The sequence below is a fragment of the Salvelinus alpinus genome, chromosome 29, assembly GCF_045679555.1.
Source record: "Salvelinus alpinus chromosome 29, SLU_Salpinus.1, whole genome shotgun sequence".
Classification (NCBI taxonomy): domain Eukaryota; kingdom Metazoa; phylum Chordata; class Actinopteri; order Salmoniformes; family Salmonidae; genus Salvelinus; species Salvelinus alpinus.
This window is the reverse complement of record NC_092114.1, coordinates 16,061,773-16,088,841: the sequence shown is the minus strand read 5'-3', so window position 1 is coordinate 16,088,841 and position 27,069 is coordinate 16,061,773. Positions and strand designations below refer to the sequence as shown.

Genomic DNA, 27,069 nt, shown 5'->3' with positions numbered 1-27,069 from the left:
TTACCTGGTCTGGCGGGGCGAACAGGAACCTGTTATTTACCTGGTCTGGAGGGGCGAACAGGAACCTCTTATTTACCTGGTCTGGCGGGGCGAACAGGAACCTGTTATTTACCTGGTCTGGAGGGGTGAACATTAAACGATCGTCCTCCTGTGGCTGCAGCAGGCCTCTGAGAGACTTGAGCTCCTGAATCTGGGTCAGCGTGCGTTCTCTGGCCAGCAGCACGTCCAGGTGACAACCCTCATCCAGCACCTGATGAGTTATGAGGTGAGGAGACATGGATGCCATAGTTAGCAATAATCATGAATGACTTTCAACATAGTATTTAGAAACCTGGTCGTCTTGCCCTCCCCCCCTCCTCCCCTCCGGACATGCACCTTTTAACATACCTGAGTGACGGCTGCGATGGTGCTGTCCAGCTTGGTCAGGTTCTGATGCAGCTTCTCTACCTGCAGGTACAGGGACTTGGCTTTCAGCTGGTGGATCTTCTCAACCTGGGAGAGGGAGGGAGAAGGGGGAGAGAGAGAGAGAGAGATTAATTCATGTGGGTGTACAAGTATGGGCAAATCCAGCAGTGTGAAAACAGTAGTTTGTTAAATCTCAGATTGTTGTAGATCAGTGTACAGGTTAGAGTGGGATATTGGACATATAGTGACAGCATTGACTAACAGTCAAAACAGGCCATTCAACAGGGGGATGAAGGGTGTGAGGTGAATCAAAAGCTAGAGGTTAACAATACTTAAAAGTTCAACCTGTCTGGATCCATGTTAAAGGGAAGAACTAAACCTCCAGCCTGTCTGGTTCCATGTTAAAGGGAAGAACTAAACCTCCAGCCTGTCTGGATCCATGTTAAATGGAAGGACTAAACCCCCAGCCTGTCTGGATCCATGTTAAAGGGAAGAACTAAACCTCCAGCCTGTCTGGTTCCATGTTAAAGGAAAGGACTAAACCCCCAGCCTGTCTGGATCCATGTTAAAGGAAAGGACTAAACCCCCAGCCTGTCTGGTTCCATGTTAAAGGGAAGGACTAAACCCCCAGCCTGTCTGGTTCCATGTTAAAGGGAAGGACTAAACCCCCAGCCTGTCTGGTTCCATGTTAAAGGGAAGGACTAAACCCCCAGCCTGTCTGGTTCCATGTTAAAGGGAAGGACTAAACCTCCAGCCTGTCTGGTTCCATGTTAAAGGGAAGGACTAAACCCCCAGCCTGTCTGGTTCCATGTTAAAGGGAAGGACTAAACCCCCAGCCTGTCTGGATCCATGTTAAATGGAAGGACTAAACCTCCAGCCTGTCTGGATCCATGTTAAATGGAAGGACTAAACCTCCAGCCTGTCTGGTTCCATGTTAAAGGGAAGGACTAAACCTCCAGCCTGTCTGGTTCCATGTTAAAAGGGAAGGACTAAACCTCCAGTCATGAGTCATAAACACACACACAAAGCAACAGAAAAGGCATAAGTCATGTGGGCGGACAGGGAGAATCAGGACATGCAACGTGAAGTTGTATACAAACATGTAGAACACGTCTACTGTAAAAACACCTTGTCTTCAAAACATGTTAGTCAAACAGTGACAACAGCTGTTGGATGAGCCCTCTAACCACGTAAATATGTGAGTGAGTGAGTGAGTGAGTGAGAGACAGAGAGAGACAGAGAGAGAAAGAGACTGACAGGCAGAGACTGACAGGCAGAGACTGACAGAGAGAGACAGAGACAGAGACACACAAACACACCAACACAGTTGGAGAAAAGCTTACCTTCCAGAGTAGCTGACTCTCTCTGTCCTCCAAGGCTTTCAGGAGTCTGAGGACCATGTTCTTCACCTCTGTCTGAACCACCTTGGCCTTGATGTCTACCTGCTCTGCTATGGCCTGGACCTTCTCCATACTCAACTAGAACAGGGGATATTACAGGGTTAGAAATAACACACACACACACACCACCTTGATCTCTAGGATACAGGACCAACTGGGGGTATAGGGTCAAAACATATAATACAACATCACTGGACCTTCCCCATTCTCAGATTAACAAGAACTAACCAGGTTAAAAATACCCACATAACACTTCTACCCAGCTATGACAAAATCTTTAACTATTTTTCCAGACAAAAACTAATAACGAGACGCCTGAAAAAAAAAAACACTATTACAAATGACTTTAGTTGATGAAAATGTAACGAGACGAAAAGTCCACGTGACACTAATCAACATTCAAATGGACATGAATCTCCTTTTCCATCTGTTTTGTCCATGCCGTCGCAGAATATCTAATGCAGTCAATCCACTCATTGGCCAATAACGTCTTTCAGTTGCACGGGCTCCTTCCAAACACACAGCTAGGCGGTCATTTCAATCCCCGGTGTCTCTTTTGAACTGATGCACAGCCAGGATACAGGACACAATTGTACAAAACAATAAAAGGTATTTGATCAACTTTGCTTTCATATAGGCAATTTGTTTGCGCTGATCACATCAGAAGCTCCATTTTGCAGGGAAAGCTCAGACTCTCCCCCTTTCAAGGAAATCACTTATTTACCACGTTCCAATGGTTACGATGACAAAATAAGATAGATTGTTTAACCTGTAGCCAAGCTGTACAGTGCTGTGAAAAAGTATTTGCCACCCTTTCTAATTTTCTCTACTTTTACATATTTTGTTATACTAAATGTAAATCAGATCTTCAAGCAAAACCTAATATTAGATAAAGGGATCCTGAGTGAACAAATAACACAGCAATGACATACTTATTTCTTAAACAAAGTTATGCAACAGCCAATGTCCCTGTGTGAAAAAGTAATTGCCCCCTTACACTCAGTAACTGGTTGAGCCTCCTTTAGCTGCTCTAACCAAACACTTCCTGTAGTTGTTGATGAGTCTCTCACGTCGCTGTGGAGGAATTTTGGCCCACTCTTCCATACAGAACTGCTTGTTTCAAGTCCTGCCACAACATCCTAAATTAGGATTAGCTCTGGACTTAGACTAGGCCATTCCAAAACGTGTTGCTTTTTAACAATGTTCATGTCGACTTGTGTGTTTTGGATCATGGTCTTGCTGCAGGACCCAGCTGTGCTTCAGTTCACAGACGGATGGTCTGAAATTCTCCTGTAGAATTCTCTGATACAGAGCAGAATTCATGCTTCCTGTTTGGTTTTCGCCAGACATAAATGGGACCGTTGTCGTCCAAAAAACGTTATACTTTTGACTTTTCTGTCCATCCAAGAGTCTTGACGGTCATTCAAATGCTTTTTGGAAACTTGAGTAAATGTTTTGGATGAGATGGGTCCCATAATGTCTGGTGAAAACCAAACACTGCATTCTACGTTAAGAACCTCACACCAACGGTCCAGCATGGTGGTGGTAGCGTGATGGTTTGGGGTCCAGCATGGTGGTGGTAGCGTGATGGTTTGGGGTCCAGCATGGTGGTGGTAGCGTGATGGTTTGGGGTCCAGCATGGTGGTGGTAGCGTGATGGTTTGGGGTCCAGCATGGTGGTGGTAGCGTGATGGTTTGGGGTCCAGCATGGTGGTGGTAGCGTGATGGTTTGGGGTCCAGCATGGTGGTGGAAGCGTGATGGTTTGGGGTCCAGCATGGTGGTGGTAGCGTGATGGTTTGGGGTCCAGCATGGTGGTGGTAGCGTGATGGTTTGGGGTCCAGCATGGTGGTGGTAGCGTGATGGTTTGGGGGATGCTTTGCTGCCTCAGGACCTGGACCACTTGCCTTAATCGAAGGAACCATGAATTCTGCTCTGTATCAGAGAATTGTACAGGAGAATGTCAGGCCATCTGTCAGGAAGCAGAAGCACAGCTGGGTCATGCAGCAAGACAATGATCCAAAACACACAATCAAGTCTACATGAAAATGGTGAAAAAGCAACATATTTTAAGTTTTGGAATGGCCTAGTCAAAGTCCAGACCTAATCAGAATTAAAATCTTGTGGCAGGACTTGAAACGAGCAGTTTATGCTTAAAAAACCCCCACAAAATGTCATTGAGTTAAGGCAGTTCTGTATGGAAGAGTGGGCCAAAATTCCTCCACAGCGATGTGAGAGACTGATCAACAACTACAGGAAGTGTTTGGTTGCAGTCATTTCAGCTAAAGGAGGCTCAACCAGTTACTGAGTTTAAAGGGGGCAATTACTTTTCACACAGGGGCATTGGGTGTTGCATAACTTTGTTAAATAAATAAATACAATACAAATAACAAAAAAAGATATACTTAAACTCAGGTTCCTTTTATCTAATAGCAGGTTTTTGTTAATGATCTGATAACATTCGGTAGCAAACATACAGAAAATCAGAAAGTGGGTAAATACTTTTTCACGGCACTGTATAACTTCTTTACCTTCAAATTCAACTCTGGAACTCGAAGTTCCACTGCTTTAAAATCCCCTATAATCAAGGACTGACTTAGACCTGGGACACCAGGTGGGTGCAATTCATTATTAGGTAGAACAGACACCAGCAGGCTCCGGACCTCGTAGGGGTAAGAGTTATGGTTAATTATGACTGGCATTGGTTACAATCTACCACAATAGCAATGTCGCCAGCTAAGGTATACAGGTAGCCTAGTGGTTAGAGTGTAGGGACGGCAGGTAGCCGAGTGGTTAGAGTGTAGGGACGGCAGAGCGTTGGGTCAGTAACCGAAAGGTTGCTGGATCGAATCCTCGAGCTGACAAGGTAAAAGTCTGTCGTTCTGCCCCTGAACAAGGCAGTTACCCCGGTAGGCCGTCAAATAAGAATTTGTTCTTAACTGACTAGCCTAGTTAACTTATCTGGGATATGTGGGACTCTAACGTCCCACTTGGCCAAAAGCCAGTAAAAATGCAGAGCGCCAAATTCAAATAAATTACTATAAAAATCAAACTTTCATTAAATCACACATGAAAGATGCCAAATTAAAGCTACACTTGTTGTGAATCCAGCCAACATGTCAGAATTCAAATAGGCTTTACGACGAAAGCACACCAAACGATTATGTTAGGTCAGAGCCAAGTCACAGAAAAACACAGCCATTTTTCCAGCCAAAGAGAGGAGTAACAAAAAGCAGAAATAGAGATAAAATTAATCACTAACCTTTGATGATCTTCATCAGATGACACGCATAGGACTTCATGTTACACAATACATGTATGTTTTGTTCGGTAAAGTTCATATTTATATCCAAAAATCTGAGTTTAGGCGGGATGCTACTGTCTCACTTGGCCAAAAGCCAGAGAAAATGCAGAGCGCCAAATTCAAATAAATTACTATAAAAAATCGAACTTTCATTAAATCACACATGAACGATACCAAATTAAAGCTACACTTGTTGTGAATCCAGCCAACATGTCAGAATTCAAATAGGCTTTTTGGCGAAAGCAAACGATGCTATTATGAGGATAGCAACAGAGTAAACAAAGAGAGAGAAGTATATTTCAACCCTGCAGGCGCGACACAAAACGCAGAAATAAAAATATAATTCATGCCTTACCTTTGACGAGCTTCTGTTGTTGGCACTCCAATATGTCCCATAAACATCACAAATGGTCCTTTTGTTCGATTAATTCCGTCGATATATATCCAAAATGTCCATTTATTTGGTGCGTTTGATCCAGAAAAACACCGGTTCCAACTTGTGCAACATTACTTCAAAATATCTCAAAAGTTACCTGTAAACTTTGCCAAAACATTTCAAACTACTTTTGTAACACAACTTTAGGTATTTTTTAACGTAAATAATCGATACAATTGAAGACGGGATGATCTGTGTTCAATACAAGATTAAAACAAACTGTAGCTAGCTTTCTGGTCACGCGCCTCTAACAAACAGTACACTTTAAGTGACCCTCGTTCTGGATGGCCGTACTTCTTCATTACACAAAGGAAAAAACCTCAACCAATTTCTAAGGACTGTTGACATCCAGTGGAAGCGGTAGGAACTGCAAGAAGGTCAATTAGAAATCTGGATTCCCAATGAAAATCCATTGAAAAGAGAGTGACCTCAAAAAAGAAAATCTGAAAGGTTTGTCCTCGGGGTTTCGCCTGCTAATTAAGTTCTGTTATACTCACAGACATGATTCAAACAGTTTTAGAAACGTCGGAGTGTTTCCTATCCAAATCTACTAATAATATGCATATCTTATCTTCTGGGGATGAGTAGCTGGCAGTTGAATTTGGGTATGCTTTTCATCCAAATGTTTTCATCCAAAAGTTAAATAAAGGTGAAATAAAATTTTAAAAAACATGAGCAGTGGCCTTTGAAGTCAGAGTGTGAGATAGGAGCTAGTAGAGAGAGGTAGTGTCACTGACCGCCATGCTGTTCTCACTATGAGAGGAGAGTGACATTTTAAGAAAAATGCAAAAGTTTTGTAGAAACGTCAATGTCAAGGGGACCTAATGGAAATAGTTTGGCTTCATTGTCAAAAAGCATTAAATTGATTTTCTAACACATTAAATTCGTGTATTTTTTTGTCATTTATGTCTCTCCCTCTCGTTCCTTTCTATCACTTTACACTCTGTTTCCCTCCGAGTTGGGTGGTTTGAGGGCGGTCTGGACCCCACAGGGCCGAGGGGGGAGGGATCCTTTGTGACATTACCCAGAGAGGGGGGGGGGGGGGGGGGAAATCAAAGGTCACCCAAATCCCCCTGAGGTCATTGACCTCCTGACCCATGGCTGAAGACCCTCCCCCTGGGCAGCAGGGTCCCTTCTCCCGCTGGCCATTTGGGACAGACCGCTAAAGGGTCAGTTATAATCAGGACGTCTGGAGAGAACAGCAGGAAGGGAGGGGAGGGGCTTCATCAACACTGACATAGAGAGCAAGGGGGAAGATGGAGAGGGGGAGAGAGGAAAAAGATAGCGTGAGAGCAATAGGAGAGAGAGAGAGAAAGATTTGGCACTAAAACGTAAGCTCAAATGTGTAACTAATGACATTTCATCATTTAACTGTTTAGTGCCCATATCATTGTGAAACAAAGCTATTGCTGGTCCGTGGCAGGCCAATACAGTAGCAGCTTGGGACACAAAGGAGGTCAAACTGGCCAATCAGAAAGCAGCTTACTCAACCAGCAGGTCACAAGTTCAGAGTTGGAGGTCATGGGAGATAATGGGTGTGGAGTGGGCGGAAATATCCTGCCCCGAGAAAGAGTGTGTGTGTGTGTGTGTGTGTGCCTGTCCAAGTTCTGTATCAGGAGATAGAGGGACGAGGCGGTGGTTGAACAGTGACAACGTGCACAGTTCTGACGTAACGTAACCTTGGCTCGCTGAACTAGATCATGTTTCAGGGTTACGCTGAGTCCTGACCAGTGTCAGACACGCACCTTCCAGGGCGATTACACAACATCTCACACTTCCTGGTAACACTGGTTTCCAGGAAGTACTGTAACAAAGCATCTCATTCAGCAACATACCCATCTGTTTCAAAACCATTCTCAACAGATCATGGGGAGTGAATGGAACTGTGACTGTCTCAGAATCCATCACCGATAACACACCCCTGTATAACAATAAAGGCTGTTTTTAAGAGGAAAGCTTTTCTTAAAACCATAGAACTAGAATGAATACAATACTATTTATGTGTAAGAGTTCTCAGTCCCAGGTGATTGTCAGTGAGTGAGCACGTGGTTGTGAGGGAGGACATGGGTATCAACACCGTGACTGAATAGATCGTTTAACATTATTAGTAACGTCCATCTTCTACCCTTCTCGTCTCTCCCTTCTTCCATCTCCCATTCTCCTCCCCCATCTCCCTTTTTTCCTTTCACGTGTGTAACTTCTTCTAGTGACCACTGCTACAGACAAAACAGAGTCAGAGAATCTATTTACTCTACAAGCATTTACATAGAGATAATATGTCCCTCTCTCTGTGTGTGTGTGTGTGTGTGTGTGTGTGTGAGAAAGAGAAGGGTGGAAGGGTCTAAGATTCTATTCCTAGATGACCTTTCCCCTTCCTCTCCTCCCTTCCCTGTCACTCCCCTTTGACCCCCGTCACCCCAGGCAACCCACCCCCTTCCTGGGCCAGCTGGGTACCTCTAACCACAGGCTTCCGTGCAGCCTAAAAGGAGAGTGTGGATTATATGCAGAATATACCACATTTCTGAACCGGTAATGGGTCAAAAATACCACAGATGCATTGAGACACACTCACCTGTACAGCCTGTCTTCCTTGCTGTGCGTCGGCCAGTAGCTGGATGATGATGTCTCTGGAGTCCTGGACAGCGTCCTGTAGATAGACCAAGCTGTGGCCCATGTGTCTGCCCACACTACACTCCCTACAGATAGGCACAGAGCACGTCTCACAGAAAAACAGAAACACCTAAACGAGAGAGGGAGAGAGAGTTCATTCAATCCTCCTATCAAAACTCGACCCCCCCCAAAAAAAAACATACATTAGAACATATTATTTAAAAGGTTTTAAGTGCTTTAATATGTTAAACAATGAACCATGATGGTGAGTATATGAGACCAGAAACCATTGGGAAAATGGTTTGTTATTGACTATGAGGTGTGTTGCCGTGTACATTTCTGCAGCACATGTTTGATTGAATACATCCCCTGGTTCTGTTCAGGCTCAGAGGGGTGACATTGAGATGAGACCAGGCATTCTGGGGCTTTACGGATCAATACACCAAATCAGAGGACTTAATGCACACACACACACACACACACACACACACACACGGTTTAAGAACCTGGTTAATCAACAACTAAATCATAACAAAATGCATTGATCAATCTGTAATACTAAACACGATCACATTTCAATAAATAACAAATATAAATATTTGATGCTGACTCATTAATAGGTCACACGTAACCATTAGCATGACCAAAATCTCCTCTACACTGACGGCTTGTAACAAGACACTAATCAAATATGCACCAAACATAAAATCCCAGAGCGACAGGGATCAATGTTGTCCAATGGGAGTAGAGCTGAGGGGAGGGGGTGGGAACCGCAATCAATCCATTGATAATGGCTACAGTCCCAGGGGGAGGCATGATGTAATGAGGCATGTGCACACTCCTGTCTGCTCCTTTGAGCCCCTCCCCTTTCTTTCTTTTCTCCTCCATCCCGCTCTTCTCCACTTCTAGCCCCGCCTTCTTCAACCTCTCCAAAATTCCAAGGGGAGGGGCAGAACAAAGGGATGGAATGCAGCTGCATTTGGTGGAGGAGGGGAGGTATGGATTGTGAGATGGGTGAGGGTATGACAGCAGGGGAAGTCTAACATCTCCAACCAAGGGTCTCAATCATCATTGTGGAGCGATTTTAGTGCCAAAAGAAAATAGTTTTTGAATTCCATCATTTTGAAATTGTATTAGGATATTTAATTTGAACAAAATATTTTGGGATTTGTAAGGCACAAATTGAATTCATAAACTGAACTTATATTTCATGATTTGAAACAGAATTTAATAAATATTTCATTCAGTTAAAAAAATATTCAACTGAATATTGAATATTCAAATTCTATATATTCAGTTTTAATATGGTAGATATTGCATTCATTGTCTGCATCATGTTTACCAACTATCATTTTAAGTTTCATATTCAACTTCTCAGATGCATTCAGATTCAGTTTTCAAATTCAGTTCTCTAAATTCAGACTCAAAACCAGAGTCAACATCCTGGTACTTTACCAGCCAGGAGAGGTAGAGGAGAACAGATAGAGACAACATCCTGGTACTTTACCAGCCAGGAGAGGTAGAGGAGAACAGATAGAGACAACATCCTGGTACTTTACCAGCCAGGAGAGGTAGAGCAGAACAGATAGAATCAAACTCTCTCTGTGGTAAAACAGAAACTTCTGGCAGTTTCTGAAGCCAATGTGGCATGTTGAATGTATTTTCTTCCAATGAATTTGGCTCTAGCGTTTGAACTGTTTTGGCTATTAGCTATTACAACCTCATTCCTGAAAGTTAAGACTCTGGAAAATGGACGTGCCTTCTATGGTGATCAAAGACCGTGCAGGACAGGTTAGAAGGGAGTGTCACAAAAACATAGCTGAATAGCCCTGTCATAGCCCTTCTAAGGCTAGCATTTCCACTCCCTATTTCATATTGCTCTTGTGAATGACTGGGTTCCAACCAGCTCTCATACATGTCACCAAACTGTGTTAGCCTACTTAGCTAAAGCCTATACAGTTTATTTAATTATAGGGATAAGTTCTGGAAGTTAATGTAAAAGGGCTGCTTGTACCAGTTCCCCGATTCAGCTCATAACGAGACTCGAACTCTGCCTCGCAAACACACGTGACCGCACTCCCGAAGCGTTCCAACCCACCGCGCTATTGAACAAAGGCCTTCTTCAACACTTCAGGCTGAGCTTCACAGATCCCCATTTTGCTACCGTCACCTCCCAAACTCACTTCACAGCAACGCCAGTGGTGGAATCAGCACGACTGTAGATACGAGTCCAATGGCACCACTGTAAAGGACATCACGATGTCTGCATAGCAAGTACTAGTTTCCCCCTGGTTAAGCTCATACGGAGACTTGAACTCAGGACTCAAAAACAAAACGTGACCGCCCTTCTGAAGCGTTTCAACACATCTTGCTATTTAAAAAAAATTACGTATTTCTTCAATTGCGCAAAGGGGTGACACTTGAAGCGGAGTTTCCCAGAACCCCATCTGCTACACTAATACTAAGTCTTCAAGAGCCAGCAAGGTTACTCATAAAAAGAGCGTGGTTTGGTGATCCATGCTAACGTGATGAGCAACCTTGCCTGAGACCTGAAGACGTGTTCGTTTGACATGTGGAAGTTTGTGTTAGACGCGTTCGTTTCAAGTCTCTTCCGGCAAGGGTAGTCATAAGGGTAACATGTGACTTACAGGGTTAAGACTGCATTTGCCTGCTGAGCTAAAGCCTAGGCATTGGTTCTGTGACTTGGATGAGTTTCTTCAAGGAGGAGGTCAAGGGGGGGGGGGGGGGGGGTGAAGTGTAACAAAGGTCATTGTAAATAAGAATTTGCTCTTAAAACGACTTGCCTAGTTAAATAAAGGTTAAATCACGCTCGGGTGATGAGTAACTTGTCTGAGACATGAAAAGTTGCATTGTCTGTTAGAACCCCATCAGCCAAACTAACACGTTTACAAGGTTGCTCATCACACGAATGGATCACCAAACCACCTCTGTTGCACTCTCATTCAAATGGGGTCCACAGATCCTTCTGCTTGCCACAGAAAGTGGTGTTGTGCAGTAGGCCTGATTTGGAACGAGGCAGGTAGCCTAGTGGTTAGAGCGTTGGGCCAGTAACCCGAAAGGTTGCTGGATCGAATCCTCGAGCTGACAAGGTAAAAATCTGCCGTGCTGCCCCTGAACAAGGCAGTTAACCCACTGTTCCCCGGTAGGCCGTCATTGTAAATAAGAATTTGCTCTTAAAAACGACTTGCCTAGTTAAATAAAGGTTAAATAAATAAAATAAAATATTTTTTTAAATATATATTGGTGCCGGGATCTTAGTCAAAGGGGGGTGGAAATGTTACCGGGGTGGTTCGATGAACCTTGCTGAAGACTTGTGTTAGCTTCCTGAACTAATCCCTATAGGCTTTATCTAAGTGGGCTAACACAGTCTTGTGACATGCGGGGGACCTGGTTCGAACCCAGTCAGTCACAACAAGGTTAAATAGGGAGTGGAAAGGCTATCCTTAGAAGACAGGGCTATTCAACTATATTCTTATGGGGGCAGCAATAAAAAATTGTGACACTCCCTTCTGTGTCCTGCGTGGCCTGTAATCATCATAGAGGGAAACAGAAGGCACTTCCTTGTTCCAGAGAGTCTTACAATAGCGTATAGCCAAAACGGTTCAAATGCTAGAGCTAAATTCATAGGAAGAAAAAAATGTATTCAACATGCCACTTTGGCTTCAGAAACCACCAGAAATGTCTGTTTACCACTACCTCACCTGGCTCGCAAAGTACCAGGATGTTGTCGCTGGTTTTGAAAGTGAATTTGAAAACTGAATCTGAATGCATCTGGGAAGGAATATGAAACTTTGATCAACTTGAAATTACAGTTTGTAAACTCGATACAGAGACAATGAATGCAATATCTACCATACTAAAACTGAATATATAAATATTAAACTTGAATATTCAATGCAATATTCCTTCAATTCAGTTTCAAATAATGAAGTTACATTTATGAATTCAATGATTCAATGTGTATTACAAATTCAAACTCAATATCCTAACATATTCAAAACCCTAATACAAATTCTGAATTATGGAATTCAAATACAATGTGTTGGCACTGAAACCGATCCACACATCCTGATCATTAGATCCTAAAACGCTCTCGTCCCACTTGTCATGTTTTTAATTTACTTCTTAAACCTTTGAGAGATTAGACTAACCAAAACAACAACTTTGATATACAAACGACGGAAAACAAGTAGATAAGCATGACTTTATACCCATATTCTAGTTGCTCGTTCATATTCCCATATTCTAGTTGCTCGTTCATATTCCCATATTCTAGTTGATCATTAATATTCCCATATTCCAGTTGATCGTTAATATTCCCATATTCCAGTTGATCGTTAGACAAGAACATGTTTCACCTTTCTGAGAAGAGAGAAACTGGCTGAAGGATTTTGACCATTGTTGTGTCAAGCACGGTTGAGATGTTGAAATGAGATAACCTAGTAGAGTTTAACATGGGGAGAAGAGACTTGCAGAGAGAAGACCGATGTTTGTGAGAACAGTGGTGTCACGTTTTAACTGGAGATAAATTATACGGCCAGCTGTATAACGTGACTAGTCTTCTCCACCACTATCATGTGTCAGCTGCTACTTACTATAGAGTCTTCTCCACCACTATCATGTGTCAGCTGCTACTTACTATAGAGTCTTCTCCACCACTATCATGTGTCAGCTGCTACTTACTATAGAGTCTTCTCCACCACTATCATGTGTCAGCTGCTACTTACTATAGAGTCTTCTCCACCACTATCATGTGTCAGCTGCAACAATGAGTCCTTAAACCTGTCAAACACACCATACACACACGGCTGGAGTTTCTTGTGGATTATATAACACGGTTCCTGGAATGGAGTCAATATTATTGACTGACTATCACAGGGGTGGGCAATTCCAGTCCTCGAGGGCCTGATAGGTGTCAGAGTTTTGCCCCAGCCCCAGCTAACACAGCTGACTCCAATAATCACCTAATCAGGATCTTCAGTTTAGAATGCAATTTGATTAATCAGGTGTTTGCTAGGGATGGAGAAAAGTGACACCAAATCAGGCCCCCGAGGACTGGAGTTGCCCCCCCATGCAGCAGCAGGAGTAGCTTCATATAGCCTCCAACACACACACTCTCTCTGGGCATTCCATGAGCCTGAGTCACAACAAACAAAACAGACAGAAACATGAAAAACAGGAGGTGTGTTTCAGGGAACAACAGACGCCATAGGTGTACTACCAAGGTAAAGGGGTAAAATCCACACCGGAAATTCTAAAACCAGACAAGGACTTTAGGGGAAAATGATTAACCAACAAAAGTCACGACACCACCACCCCAATCCACTCCTGATCACAACCAGGTGTTTGCTAGGGATGGTCGGTAGCCATAATAGCTGCTTTTTAACTGTTTATGACCCCTCCACGCAGGCTGTGTCACCCTCGACCATAAAGCTAAGAGCAGCTCCCTATGTTCAGCTCTCAGGTCCCAATAAAGCTTTACCATAACACGCATAACCACCAAACCAGACAGGCAAATTCAGGGTCGGTGAAGACAACCAAAGCCAAGGACAAATTGCCTTAAATCTACAGTTTTATATAGAGCCATAGCTGAATGGAACTCTTTATCAATCCATATTTCTCAGGAAAAAAGTAAATCCACCGTCAAGAAAAAAATAAAAGAACATTAATGTGATGGACCATATGACTGGACAGGAAATGGAAAGAATCAACTGAATGTTAAATGTGTTTCCTGTCAGGTATTTTAATTGTCTGTATTGAACGTTTGTGAAGTCGATTTGTTGTTGTTTGTAATGTCTTGTTAATTGGTGTTGGACCCCAGGAAGATTAGCTAGCGTTACGGCGTTAGCTAATGGGGATCCTAATAAAAATGACAAATTACCATTTCAAAAGAAAGAAGAGACGCTACTAGGGATGGGCGTGGTTCCAGTATGTGAATAAAATGTACACCAAACAAAAACCATTGATTTCAAAAGTTTAACAAACCATAGACCTCTATGCACAAGGACTACTTTTAACAATTTACACAGAAAATGTTACAAAACATTTTTTACTGGAAAAACTGTTTGGATGCTTCTGCACAGTTGCTCCCAGTAAATTAGTTTTTTTTACTGCGTAAATATGCATTGAGTGCAATGGTTTGTTAAAATGTGAAATCAACAGTTTGCTGGGCTTACATTTTAAAGTCTCAGCATAATTCTGTTACCATGGAATTGCCCTTCTTTGAATAGTGAAAATTCAAATAGCCATCGCTACAGCAACTCCTACATGGTGTGTGACGGAGCAGCCCCTACATGGTGTGCGACGGAGCAACCCCTACATGGTGTGCGACGGAGCAGCCCCTAGATGGTGTGCGACGGAGCAGCCCCTACATGGTGTGCGACGGAGCAACCCCTACATGGTGTGCGACGGAGCAGCCCCTACATGGTGTGCGACGGAGCAGCCCCTACATGGTGTGCGACGGAGCAGCCCCTAGATGGTGTGCGACGGAGCAGCCCCTAGATGGTGTGCGACGGAGCAACCCCTACATGGTGTGCGACGGAGCAGCCCCTAGATGGTGTGCGACGGAGCAGCCCCTACATGGTGTGCGACGGAGCAGCCCCTACATGGTGTGCGACGGAGCAACCCCTACATGGTGTGCGACGGAGCAACCCCTACATGGTGTGCGACGGAGCAGCCCCTAGATGGTGTGCGACGGAGCAGCCCCTACATGGTGTGCGACGGAGCAGCCCCTAGATCAGGGTTCCCAAACTGGTGGTTTTCTGAGCAAGTTGTTTTTTGGGGACTAAAAACACCAGCTAGTCAAGTTATTTTAGGAAATATTTCCCAAAGTAATCACATCCATAATAGAGAGATACTGTACGTGATCGTATACACATGTAAGCAAGGTCTGAAATGACTATATTTTTGTTAAATTATACCTGTTGTTTGGGGCTGAATCTAGTTATTGATCCCTATCCTAGATGGTACAACTGGTGTGTGATGGTAAAACAAACTCAGAAAGGTACAACTGCCAATGACAGGAGAAGATAACACTTGATTCCACATGCAGACACACCCAAAAGCAGTTACATTACACATAAAACCTATGCAAATGCATCCACACACACACCAGAGAAAGGAAAACCTGGATGATGTGTGAAATGGGGTGTGGACTGGGGAGCCTGGGGGCCTTCTGGGAAGGGGATGAATGTCACACACGCTCAACCACACCCATAAAAAAAATGGGGAAGTGAGTTATTGTATTTCATTAGTGCACCGGACGTTACTACTAGGGTTAGCAATAGCATTGTGAGGGTATTTTGGAACCAGAGTTTACATTCCTTGTAGCAACAGGGATATAGTGGAGGGGGGACGGCTGCCTTGGGAAAAAATAAAAAATGGAAGAAAAAACTTTTCTGTGGAACCACCATTATTGCTCACATTGAGTCCTTTCCTATAATAATATATGTTACTAGCCCCACATAGCAGATATTTCCATACCCTGACAGATCAAATCAAATGTTATTTGTCACATGCACCAAATACAACAGTTGTAGACATTAGTGAAATTCTTACTTACAAGCCCTTAAACAACATTGTAGTTTTAATAAAATATTTTTTTTAGGTAAGAGATAAGAATAACAAATGATTAAAAGAGCAGAAGTAAAATAACAATAGCAGGGCTATATACAGGGGGTACCAGTACAGAGTCAATGTGCGGGGCCACCGATGTCGAGGTAATTGAGGTAATAAGTACATGTAGGTAGAGTTAATGACTATGCATAGATAATAACAGAGTAGCAGCAGCGTAGAATGGTGGGGGGGGGGGGGGGGGGGGGGGGCAATGCAAAAAGTCTGGGTAGCCATTTAATTAGATGTTCAGGAGTCTCGTGGCTTAGGGGGTAAAAGCTGTTAAGAAGCCTCTTGAACCTAGACTTGGCGCTCCGGTACCGCAGCAGAGAGAACAGTCTATGACTTGGGTGGCTCGAGTCTTTGACCATTTTTAGGGCCTTCCTCTAACACCACCTGGTATAGAGGTCCTGAATGGCAGGAAGCTTGGCCCCAGTGATGTACTGGTCCGTACGCACTACCCTCTGTAGCGCCTTGAGGCCAAGCAGTTGCCATACCAGGCAGTGATGCAACCCGTCAGGATGCTCTCGATGGTGCAGCTGTAAAACCTTTTGAGGATTTGAGGACCCATGCCACATTTTTTCAGTCTCCTGAGGGGGAATAGGTTTTGTCGTGATGTCTTGGTGTGCTTGGACCATGTTAGTTTGTTGGTGATGTGGACACCTCGACCTGCTCCACTACAGCCCTTCGATGAGAATGAGGGCGTGCATGGTACTACTTTTCCTGTAGTCCACAATCATCTCCTTTGTCTTGATCACGTTGAGGTAGAGGTTGTCGTCGTTGAACCATACGGTCAGGTGTATAGGCTGTCTCATCGTCATCAGTGATCAGGCCTAGCACTGTTGTGTCATTGGCAAACTTGATGGTGTTGGGAGTCGTGCCTAGTCGTGCAGTCATGAGTGAACAGGAAGAACAGGAGGGGACTGAGCACGCACCCGAGGGGCCACCGTGTTGAGGATCAGCATGGCGGATGTGTTATTACCTACCGTTACCACCTGTGGGCGACCCATCACGAAGTCCAGGATCCAGTTGCAGAGGGAGGTGTTTAGTCCCAGGGTCCTTAGTTTAGTGATGAGCTTTGAGGGTACTATGGTGTTGAACGCTGAGCTGTAGTGAATAGCATTCTCAAATAGGCGTTCCTTTTGTCCAGGTGGGAAAGGGCAGTGTGGATCTGTTGCATCATCTGTGGATCTGTTGGAGCAGGATGTAAATTGGGTATGCAAATTGGAGTGGGTCTAGGGTTTCTGGGATAATGGTGTTGATGCGAGCCATGACCAGCCTTTCAAAGCATTCCATGGCTACAGATGCGAGTGCTACGGGTCGGTAGTCATTTAGGCAGGTTACCTTAGTGTTCTTGGGCACAGGGACTATGGTGGTCTGCTTGAAACATGTTGTTATTACAGAATCAGTCAGGGAGAGTTTGAAAATGACAGTGAAGACACTTGTCAATTGGTCTGCGCATGCTCATAGTACACGTTCTGGTAATCCGTCTGTCCCAGCGGCCTTGTGAATGTTGAACGGTTTAAAGGTCTTACTCACATCGGCTGCAGAAAGCGTGATCACACAGTCGTCCGGAACGGCTGATGCTCTCATGCATGTTTCAGTGTTACTTGCCTTGAAGCGAGCATAGAAGTTACTTAGCTCGTCTGGTAGGCTCGTGTCACTGGGCAGCTCTCGGCTGTGCTTCCCTTTGTAGTCTAATAGTTTGCAAGCCCTGCCACATCCGAAGAGCTTCGGAGCCGGTGTAGTACGATTCGATCTTAGTCCTGTATTGACGCTTTGCCTGTTTAATGGTTCGTCGGAGGGCGTAGTTAGAGTCCCGCTCTTTGAACGCGGCAGCGCTACCCTTTAGCTCAGTGCGAATGTTGCCTGTAATCCATGGCTTCTGGTTGGGGTATGTACGCACAGTCACTGCGGGGACGACGTCATCGATTAACTTATTGATGAAGCCAGTGACTGATGTGGTGTACTCCTTAATGCCAGATTGCATGGAACAGTGACTAACAGCCGGGTGGACACAAAGGCTAGCGCCAAATACTGCCATTTGTCCCCAAGGGCTAAGAATAGTTTACTTATGGTCACTTATGTCACCAGTGATTATGTTCAAGTAGCCCTAGTGTTATTTCTGGGGGAAACGGTGTTTTCATATTGCTAGGGCTGACACCGAGGACTTGTCAAGACAGCTCTTTGTGAGAAGGTGTTAACACATGTTCACAGTGAGCCATTGTAATGTAAATGCAAGCTGAAAAGTAGCAGTGGCCTAGGCACCAAGTCGGAGCAGGTCTGCAGGAGCCATTGACCAGTGAGACACGGGTGTCGGCCCGCATAGAAATTCACCAATCGAGTATATTGCTCTGAATACAGAATTCACAGGTTTAACTGTCCCTCTCGGTCTGTCACATACACACAAATGCACACACGCGTCAACACAAACATATACTCCACCACAAGCTGTAAGGAAATTCTATCATTTTCTATCACGTCCATGCCTCAGCCCAGCAGGGTCAACAACAAGATACAGTTCCTCTAGATAGGTTATAGAAGAGAAGGGACAAGGGTATAGAGAAGGATGAGAGGAGAAAGAGGGAGGGAGGGATGAGGGTATAGAGAGGGAAGAGAGGAGAAGGGGAGGGAGGGAAAGATGAGGGTATAGAGAGGGAGGAGAAGGGGAGGGAGGGAAAGATGAGGGTATAGAGAGGGAGGAGAGGAGAAGGGGAGGGAGGGAAAGATGAGGGTATAGAGAGGGAGGAGAGAAGGGGAGGGAGGGAAAGATGAGGGTATAGAGAGGGAGGAGAGTAGAAGGGGAGGGAGGGAAAGATGAGGGTATAGAGAGGGAGGAGAGGAGAAGGGGAGGGAGGGAAAGATGAGGGTATAGAGAGGGAGGAGAGGAGAAGGGGAGGGAGGGAAAGATGAGGGTATAGAGAGGGAGGAGAGGAGAAGGGGAGGGAGGGAAAGATGAGGGTATAGAGAGGGAGGAGAGGAGAAGGGGAGGGAGGGAAAGATGAGGGTATAGAGAGGGAGGAGAGGAGAAGGGGAGGGAGGGAAAGATGAGGGTATAGAGAGGGAGGAGAGGAGAAGGGGAGGGAGGGAAAGATGAGGGTATAGAGAGGGAGGAGAAGGGGAGGGAGGGAAAGATGAGGGTATAGAGAGGGAGTCTGACTATGTGGCTCTGGTGTGATGGGGCACGTACCATTCTACCAGCTTTAGAAGCAGGTGCCAGAGGAGAAGGGATCACTGATGCACGCTCTATGACCCATACCCTGATCGGGCTGTCACACACAGATGCATAGCTTCCTGCTCGGCCCTCATCAAGGTCTTATCTGGGCTTTCCTGATTAAAGAGAAGAATATATGGGAGAGGGGGAGAAGGAGAGAGAGCCTGCCCCCATTCCAATCCTGACAATCCAGCCCTGTTACAATTCCTCCCTTTCCAACGCTCCTGCTCTCAATCCCATTAGGGAACTCCCGTTGGCTTGCTGCCACACACAAACGCTGATGTAAACTGGTCCAGATACGACAGACGGGGGCGGCGGCTGGCAGTGAGCAATATGATTGGCCGGTTACAACAGTGAGCTGGCCTCTTCAGCCAGGCAGCAGGTGATGGAGGGGTGGAGCGGAAAACAGGAGGGTGACTAGAGGACGAGGAAAATAACAGAAATATGAGGAAAGAGGAAAAAATATATAGAGAGAGCCCGACCAAAATGTTTTTTTTGGGGGGGGGGGGGGGGGGGTCCCGATACCCATTTCTTGGGGGACAAAACTAACTGATAATAAAAGTGTCATTATTCCACACTGAATCGTCCTAGATGTCCATCCAAAACAGCAATTGTCCATTAACTATGCTTCAAACGTTGATTTCATACATTGTGACAATAATGACATCATGGAAAATGGCAGCAAGTGTTCTGATCAGCATGAGATTCCCCTTTTTTTCCATTATATTTATTGAATATCGGTTGAGTTTGTCCATTACCGATAATACAAAAATCGGTGAACTGTTATAAATCGGTCAGACTCCACAAATGTCTCTCTCTATCCATTAAGTCAATACAGCAGACAGATCAACATCAAAGCTGCCCTGACACACCATGAGGGAGACACTGAGGAAACATTGGGGCAGTCATCCAAATTGTGAGGCACATGTTGTGAATTAATACCCTGGAAGTCAGACTTCACATAATCAAACTCTGCTGGCCGCTCAGAAACACAAACACACACAAATCTTCGTAGGATAAGTGCCCACAGATGGGAGATGCAGGAAGAAAAAGAAACTCAAAGTTCAATGCCTGTCCTACACACAAACACACAGCACCGAAGGTTAATACAGTGTGTGTGTGTCTGTCTGTGTGCAAAGCCCAGACCAGACAAAGGTCTATTCCATGAGGTGTATGGACAGTCAACAGCTACTCCATCACATTCATAACTACTGTCTTCAACATGCTGATGAGAAACACAGAGCTGCAGAGAGCTAGGGAATCCCAGATGTGTGTGTGTGCGAGTGTACAGGGAGAAACTTGAGGAGGCCAAAATTCAGTTACGAGAATTCCTTTGCTGTTGTATCGGTCTCAGCCCTGGGTCAAGTTTCCTCCTAAGGCCTCACAAACTGACTGTCCGTGTGTGTCAGATAAGGCTCTCCTTTCCGATGTCTCTCTGATCAGGGCCTTTTCTCAATTGTATTGGCTCAACTCCTGCATCCTCTCGCGCCTCCTTTTGACAAAGGTCAGAAGGTAATCGAGGAGAGGGAACTTGGACGAAAATGTGCTCGTATGAACTGAGACTCATCAGGCAAATGAAGTTTTCAGGGGTAGATCCCAAAATAAATATGTAAAGATATTTTAAAAACTAATTGTTAGTTGTGCAAGACATTTTCTAGATAAAACGCTAAGTAGCGTATCGTTTTTAAACGTGTGTATGCATTTCTCCGCTGACAAAACAAAAGCTGATTCAAAGGGGGTGTGGCAGATTTCAAAACTCTTCCATGAAGGACTTAGTCTTATGTATTCAACCTATCCTTGGTAAAACTTCAAGTCGCCTACTAACGAACTGACATCTCAACAACTCATCAGTTTCCTGGTCACGGAGGAGAGGGGACGGCGGAGCAAGAATGGAGGACAGATTTTTTCCTCAAATGAGAAAAGGTCCATGTTACGGCTGTATGAACCTAAAGCCAGTCGTTCCCTTGGGGAATCATTTCAGCGCGACACAGGAAGAGACTCTGTGGGAGGCCAGATACAGCTGCTGCACTACAATTCTCCTGGGTACTAACAACACAAGTACTCTGAAAAGCCTTTCTTGCAGCTCTAAACCCAACAACGCAGTAATCAATATTAATGTAATACTATAAATAACAAGGTAGAACAAAAACACATGAGAAATAAAAATAAGAAGAACATGAGAAAGTAAGCAAAAGTAAGCAAGCTATATACAGGCTCAGTGTGTAGGGTACTGTGAAAGTGCAGATGGGCAGATCGTTGGGCAGATCATGGCTGGGTCTTCCTTTGAAATCCATAACAGACTGTAGCCCCCTGCCCCTGTGTAATAGGATTCCCAACTCATTCCTATATTATATTGTCCTTTTGCTCATTTGATGACTCTGCGGAGGTCATAATGGGACTTCTTGTACTTGTTCCTGTCCTCAGCAGTAGCATCAGGGTTGTCTGATCACCCTGTGTGGTAACCCTGTCCTTTAGTTAAGCTCCAACCTCAGTGTTGATCCAGGGCCTTTTATTGGGGATGCAGTGAACCGTCACCGTGGAGACAACGTCACGATGCATTTCCTAATGAAGCCGGTGACGGAGGTGGTTAACTTCTCACGAGTCACCAACCCTGATCCGGTAGCACCCCCCACCCCACTGAGTAGCATAGCTAGCATAGCGTCACAAGTAACTTGTAGCATCTAAATATCATTAAATCACAAGTCTAAGACACCAGATGAAAGATACAGGTCTTGTGAATAAAGCCACCATTTCAGATTTTTTAAATGTTTTACAGGGAAGACACAATATGTAAATCTATTAGCTAACCACGTTAGCAAAGGACACGATATTTTTACTCCCAACAACCTTTTCCTGCGTCAGTAGCTATCACTAATTCGACGAAATAAAAATATATATTGCCACTAACCAAGAAACAACTTCGTAAGATGACAGTCTGATAACATATTTATGGAATTGCATAGTTTTTTTTTTTTAAATGTACATTTTTCAGGTATAAATCACAGTTCTACATTGCAGCTGCAATCTGAAAAGGTGCCGACCAAGCCAGAACAATTACAGAGACCAACGTCATATAACTAATTACTCATTTTAAAACATTTCAGAAAAATACACAGCGTACAGATATTGAAAGCCCAACATCTGGTGAATCCAAACAATATTTCAGATTTATGAAATGTTTTATAACGAAAACAAAATGTAGCGCTAAATTAGCATAGCTATACCAGGCAGATTCGGCTAGGCGCCCACGGCCAGTTCACATGCACAACAGATATGATATAACATCGTAAATTGGGTCTTACTATGGCTGATCTTTCATCAGAATGTTGATCAAAGTGTCCTTTGTCAAGATGAGTCGTTGGTTCAGTTCAGAATTGTTCCTTGCCCACTCCATTTAGCACAGGTACCGGTCGAGTGGCACGGATCTCAAACGTAAACACCACAAAACTCCCGAAAAAATTCAAATAATCTGATTAAACTATATTGAAAAAACATACATTACGATGATATGGTCACATGTATCAAACAAACTTCGAGACGGAGATAATAATGGCCGTACAACAGAAGACAATCGCAGCTCCAGGTCGCACGATATAGAGAACCGGAAGTTGTCGGTCACGCCAAAGAATTAGCTCTCATTTCACGTCAGTCCCAGATAAACAAGATATTTTTCCTCTGACGTCCTCTTGTCACCCAGAGGAAGGCCAATGAGGTGTGTTTCGGGTCATAGGGGGCACGACCATATATAGGCAGAGCTTTGAAGCCAGCATAACACATCTTGATTTTATGTTCTTGGTCATGGAAAGTGCTGTGGAATGACTTCTGTATCACTCAGAGACAAAATTGAAACGGTTTTAGAAACTAGGGATTGTTTTCTTTCCAATGGTATTATTTATATGCATATAGTAAGAGCAATAATTGAATAAGAGGCAGTTTAATCTGTAGAGCAAATTATGCTAATGCGAAAATAGCACCCCCTGTATTCTCAAGAGTTAAGCTGGTCGATGTTATCGGCGGAGTTCCGAAACATATTCCAATCAGTGCTAGCAAAAAAATCAGTCCTGTAGCATAACCTGATTTTGGTGACCATTTCTCAACGGAGCGAGTCACGGGTACTTCCCGTTTGAGCTTCTGCTTGTTAACAGGAAGCTAAAGTACAGAGTCATGATCTGAATTGCCGAAAGGGGAACGAGAGAGGGCCTTGTAATGCTTGCTTGTGGGTAGAATAACAGTGGTGTAGGATTTTATCACCCCTAGTGGCGAGGTGAGACGTGTTGATGAAAGTTGGGCATCATGTGTCTTAATGGCGCAGAATTAAAGTCACCAGTAACCAGATAAAACAACGTCCAGATGTACATTTTCCGGCTTGTTTATAACCTCGTACAGTTGTGCCAGCTTGTAATGTTTCTTGTCCCGAGGTGGAATACCCTCGGGAGGTAGAAGGGTCGGCATTTAACCATCAGATATTCCAAGACGGGTGACCAATGGGTCGACACTTCCCACTGCGCTCGAGTGAGCACACCAGTTATTGTTGATTAAGAGGCAAACCCCTTCCCCCTCTCAATTTCCCTGCGCGTGTGTTTTCACGTCTGGTTTCAGCCTAACAACCACAAGCAGAAGACAGTGTTCAACCAGTAGACAAGGGAACGGGTCTCTTGGCTCTCTCCTTTTACATGGACAAAGGTTGGAGGATGTGTGTGACAAAGAGCAACAATGAGAGTGACTTGTGTGTTGTGGAAACGGGTGTAAAACTGGATACAATGTCCACAATGGATTCTAGACACACAGCATTCCCACCCCCCAACATCCCACCCCACAACATCCCCACCCCCCAACATCCCCACCCCCCAACATCCCCACCCCCAATCCAATACTTCCAAGAGGGGAGTAGGCTACACGTGTGTGTGTGTGTGTGTGTGTGTGTGTGTGTGTGTGTGTGTGTGTGTGTGTGTGTGTGTGTGTGTGTGTGTGTGTGTGGGTGTGTGTGTGTCTAACACAAACTACCATTTCCAAACAACTAGCATTCCTCGTTTTACAGACCCACCAACCCTGCTTGAATACCAACCAACACTCTACACTACACCGCACCGCCAACCCAACCTCTGCCTCGACTCCGCCCCCCCAACCTCTGCCTCGACTCCGCCCCCCCAACCCCTGCCTCGACACCGCCCCCCCCCCCAACCCAACCCCTGCCTCGACACCGCCCCCCCCAACCCAACCCCTGCCTCGACACTGCCCCACCAACCCCTGCCTCGACACTGCCCCACCAACCCCTGCCTCGACACCGCCCCCCCCAACCCAACCCCTGCCTCGACACTGCCCCCCCAAATCCTGCCTCGACACCACCCCCCCCCCCAACCCAACCCCTGCCTCGACACCGCCCCCCCCAACCCAACCCCTGCCTCGACACCGCCCCCCCCCAACCCAACCCCTGCCTCGACACCGCCCCCCCAACCCAACCCCTGCCTCGACACTGCCCCCCCAACCCCTGCCTTGACACCGCCCCCCCAACCCAACCCCTGCCTCGACACCGCCCCCCCAACCCAACCCCTGCCTCGACACCGCCCCCCCAACCTAACCCCTGCCTCGACACCGCCCCCCCAACCCAACCCCTGCCTCGACACTGCCCCCCCAACCCCTGCCTCGACACTGCCCCCCCAACCCCTGCCTCGACACTGCCCCACCAACCCCTGCCTCGACACCGCCCCCCCCCCAACCCAACCCCTGCCTCGACACTGCCCCCCCAACTCCTGCCTCGACACCACCCCCACCCAACCCAACCCCTGCCTCGACACCGCCCCCCCAACCCAACCCCTGCCTCGACACCGCCCTCCCCAACCCAACCCCTGCCACGACACCGCCCTCCCCAACCCAAACCCTGCCTCGACACCGCCCCCCCAACCCCTGCCTCGACACCGCCCCCCCCAACCCAACCCCTGCCTCGACACTGCCCCCCCAACCCAACCCCTGCCTCGACACCGCCCCCCCCACCCAACCCCTGCCTCGACACCGCCCCCCCCAACCCAACCCCTGCCTCGACACTGCCCCCCCAACCCAACCCCTGCCTCGACACCGCCCCCCCCACCCAACCCCTGCCTCGACACCGCCCCCCCCACCCAACCCCTGCCTCGACACCGCCCCCCCCAACCCAACCCCTGCCTCGACACTGCCCCCCCAACTCCTGCCTCGACACCACCCCCCACCCAACCCAACCCCTGCCTCGACACCGCCCCCCCAACCCCTGCCTCGACACCGCCCCCCCAACCCCTGCCTCGACACCGCCCTCCCCAACCCAACCCCTGCCACGACACCGCCCTCCCCAACCCAACCCCTGCCTCGACACCGCCCCCCCCAACCCAACCCCTGCCTCGACACTGCCCCCCCAACTCCTGCCTCGACACCACCCCCCACCCAACCCAACCCCTGCCTCGACACCGCCCCCCCAACCCCTGCCTCGACACCGCCCCCCCAACCCCTGCCTCGACACCGCCCCCCCCCCAACCCAACCCCTGCCTCGACACCGCCCTCCCCAACCCAACCCCTGCCACGACACCGCCCTCCCCAACCCAACCCCTGCCACGACACCGCCCTCCCCAACCCAACCCCTGCCTCGACACCGCCCTCCCCAACCCAACCCCTGCCTCGACACCGCCCTCCCCAACCCAACCCCTGCCTCGACACCGCCCTCCCCTACCCAACCCCTGCCTCGACACCGCCCTCCCCAACCCAACCCCTGCCTCGACACCGCCCTCCCCTACCCAACCCCTGCCTCGACACCGCCCCCCGCAACCCAACCCCTGCCTCGACACCGCCCCCCCCAACCCAACCCCTGCCTCGACACCGCCCTCCCCAACCCAACCCCTTCCCCGACACCCCCCTCCCCAACCCAACCCCTGCTTCGACTGCCCCCCCAACCCCTGCCTCGACACTGCCCCACCAACCCCTGCCTCGACACTGCCCCACCAACCCCTGCCTCGACACCGCCCCAACCCAACCCCTGCCTCGACACCGCCCTCCCCAACCCAACCCCTGCTTCGACACTGCCCCCCCCAACCCAACCCCTGCTTCGACACTGCCCCCCCCGACCCAACCCCTGCTTCGACACTGCCACCCCAACCCAACCCCAACCCCTGCCTCGACACCGCCCCCCCAACCCAACCCCTGCTTCGACACTGCCCCACCAACCCCTGCCTCGACACCGCCCCCCCCCCCCAACCCAACCCCTGCTTCGACACCGCCCCACCAACCCCTGCAGGGTGAGAGGGGTGAGGCAGGAGCCCTATGCTACGCACCAGGTGCTTCAAACGTTGATAGCCCTCAGGCATGACAATGCCACCAGCCATACTGCTCATTCTGTGCGTGATTTCCTGCAAAACAGGAATCTCAGTGTTCTGCCATGGCCAGCGAAGAGCCCAGATCTCAATCCCATTGAGCACGTCTGGGACCTGTTGGATCGGAGGGTGAGGGCTAGGGCCATTCCCCCCAGAAATGTCCGGGAACTTGCAGCTGCCTTGGTGGAAGAGTGGGGTAACATCTCACAGCAAGAACTGGCAAATCTGTTGCAGTCCATGAGGAGGAGATGCACTGCAGTACTTAATGCAGCTGGTGGCCACATCAGATACTGACTTACTTTTTACTTTGACCCCCCCTTTGTTCAGGGACACATTATTCTATTTCTGTTAATCACATGTCTGTGGAACTTGTTCAGTTTATGTCTCAGTTGTTGAATGTTGTTATGTTCATACAAATATTTCCACGTTAAGTTTGCTGAAAATAAACGCAGTTGACAGTGAGAGGACATTTCTTTTTTTCCTGAGTTTATATATATATATATATTGGGTAACAATGCAGATACAGTCATAATAACTAGGTCAACCAATAGAGGCCAAGTCTTTGAGTTCATGCATCCTCCTAAAGATGGAGACGGACATTTCATGATCAGAGGAAGATGGTCAGGGACGTATTTGATGATGAGTCTAGTGTTGATCTTGTATATACAGTGGGGAGAACAAGTATTTGATACACTGCCGATTTTGCAGGTTTTCCTACTTACAAAGCATGTAGAGGTCTG

General features: G+C 46.7%; 1 protein-coding gene across 1 annotated transcript in view; it reads right to left on the bottom strand.

The window, feature by feature from the left end:
- The window catches only part of LOC139559132 (E3 ubiquitin-protein ligase TRIM71-like), a 42,971-nt gene that overhangs the window by 9,727 nt on the left and 6,175 nt on the right, over nucleotides 1–27,069 (bottom strand). Inside the window, exons 2-5 of the mRNA XM_071374866.1 lie at nucleotides 8,115–8,282; nucleotides 1,749–1,883; nucleotides 388–492; nucleotides 113–250 (exon numbers count right to left, since the gene is read on the bottom strand). Coding sequence (XP_071230967.1) covers nucleotides 113–250; nucleotides 388–492; nucleotides 1,749–1,883; nucleotides 8,115–8,282 — 546 coding nt within the window. The remainder of the gene's footprint in view (nucleotides 1–112; nucleotides 251–387; nucleotides 493–1,748; nucleotides 1,884–8,114; nucleotides 8,283–27,069) is intronic.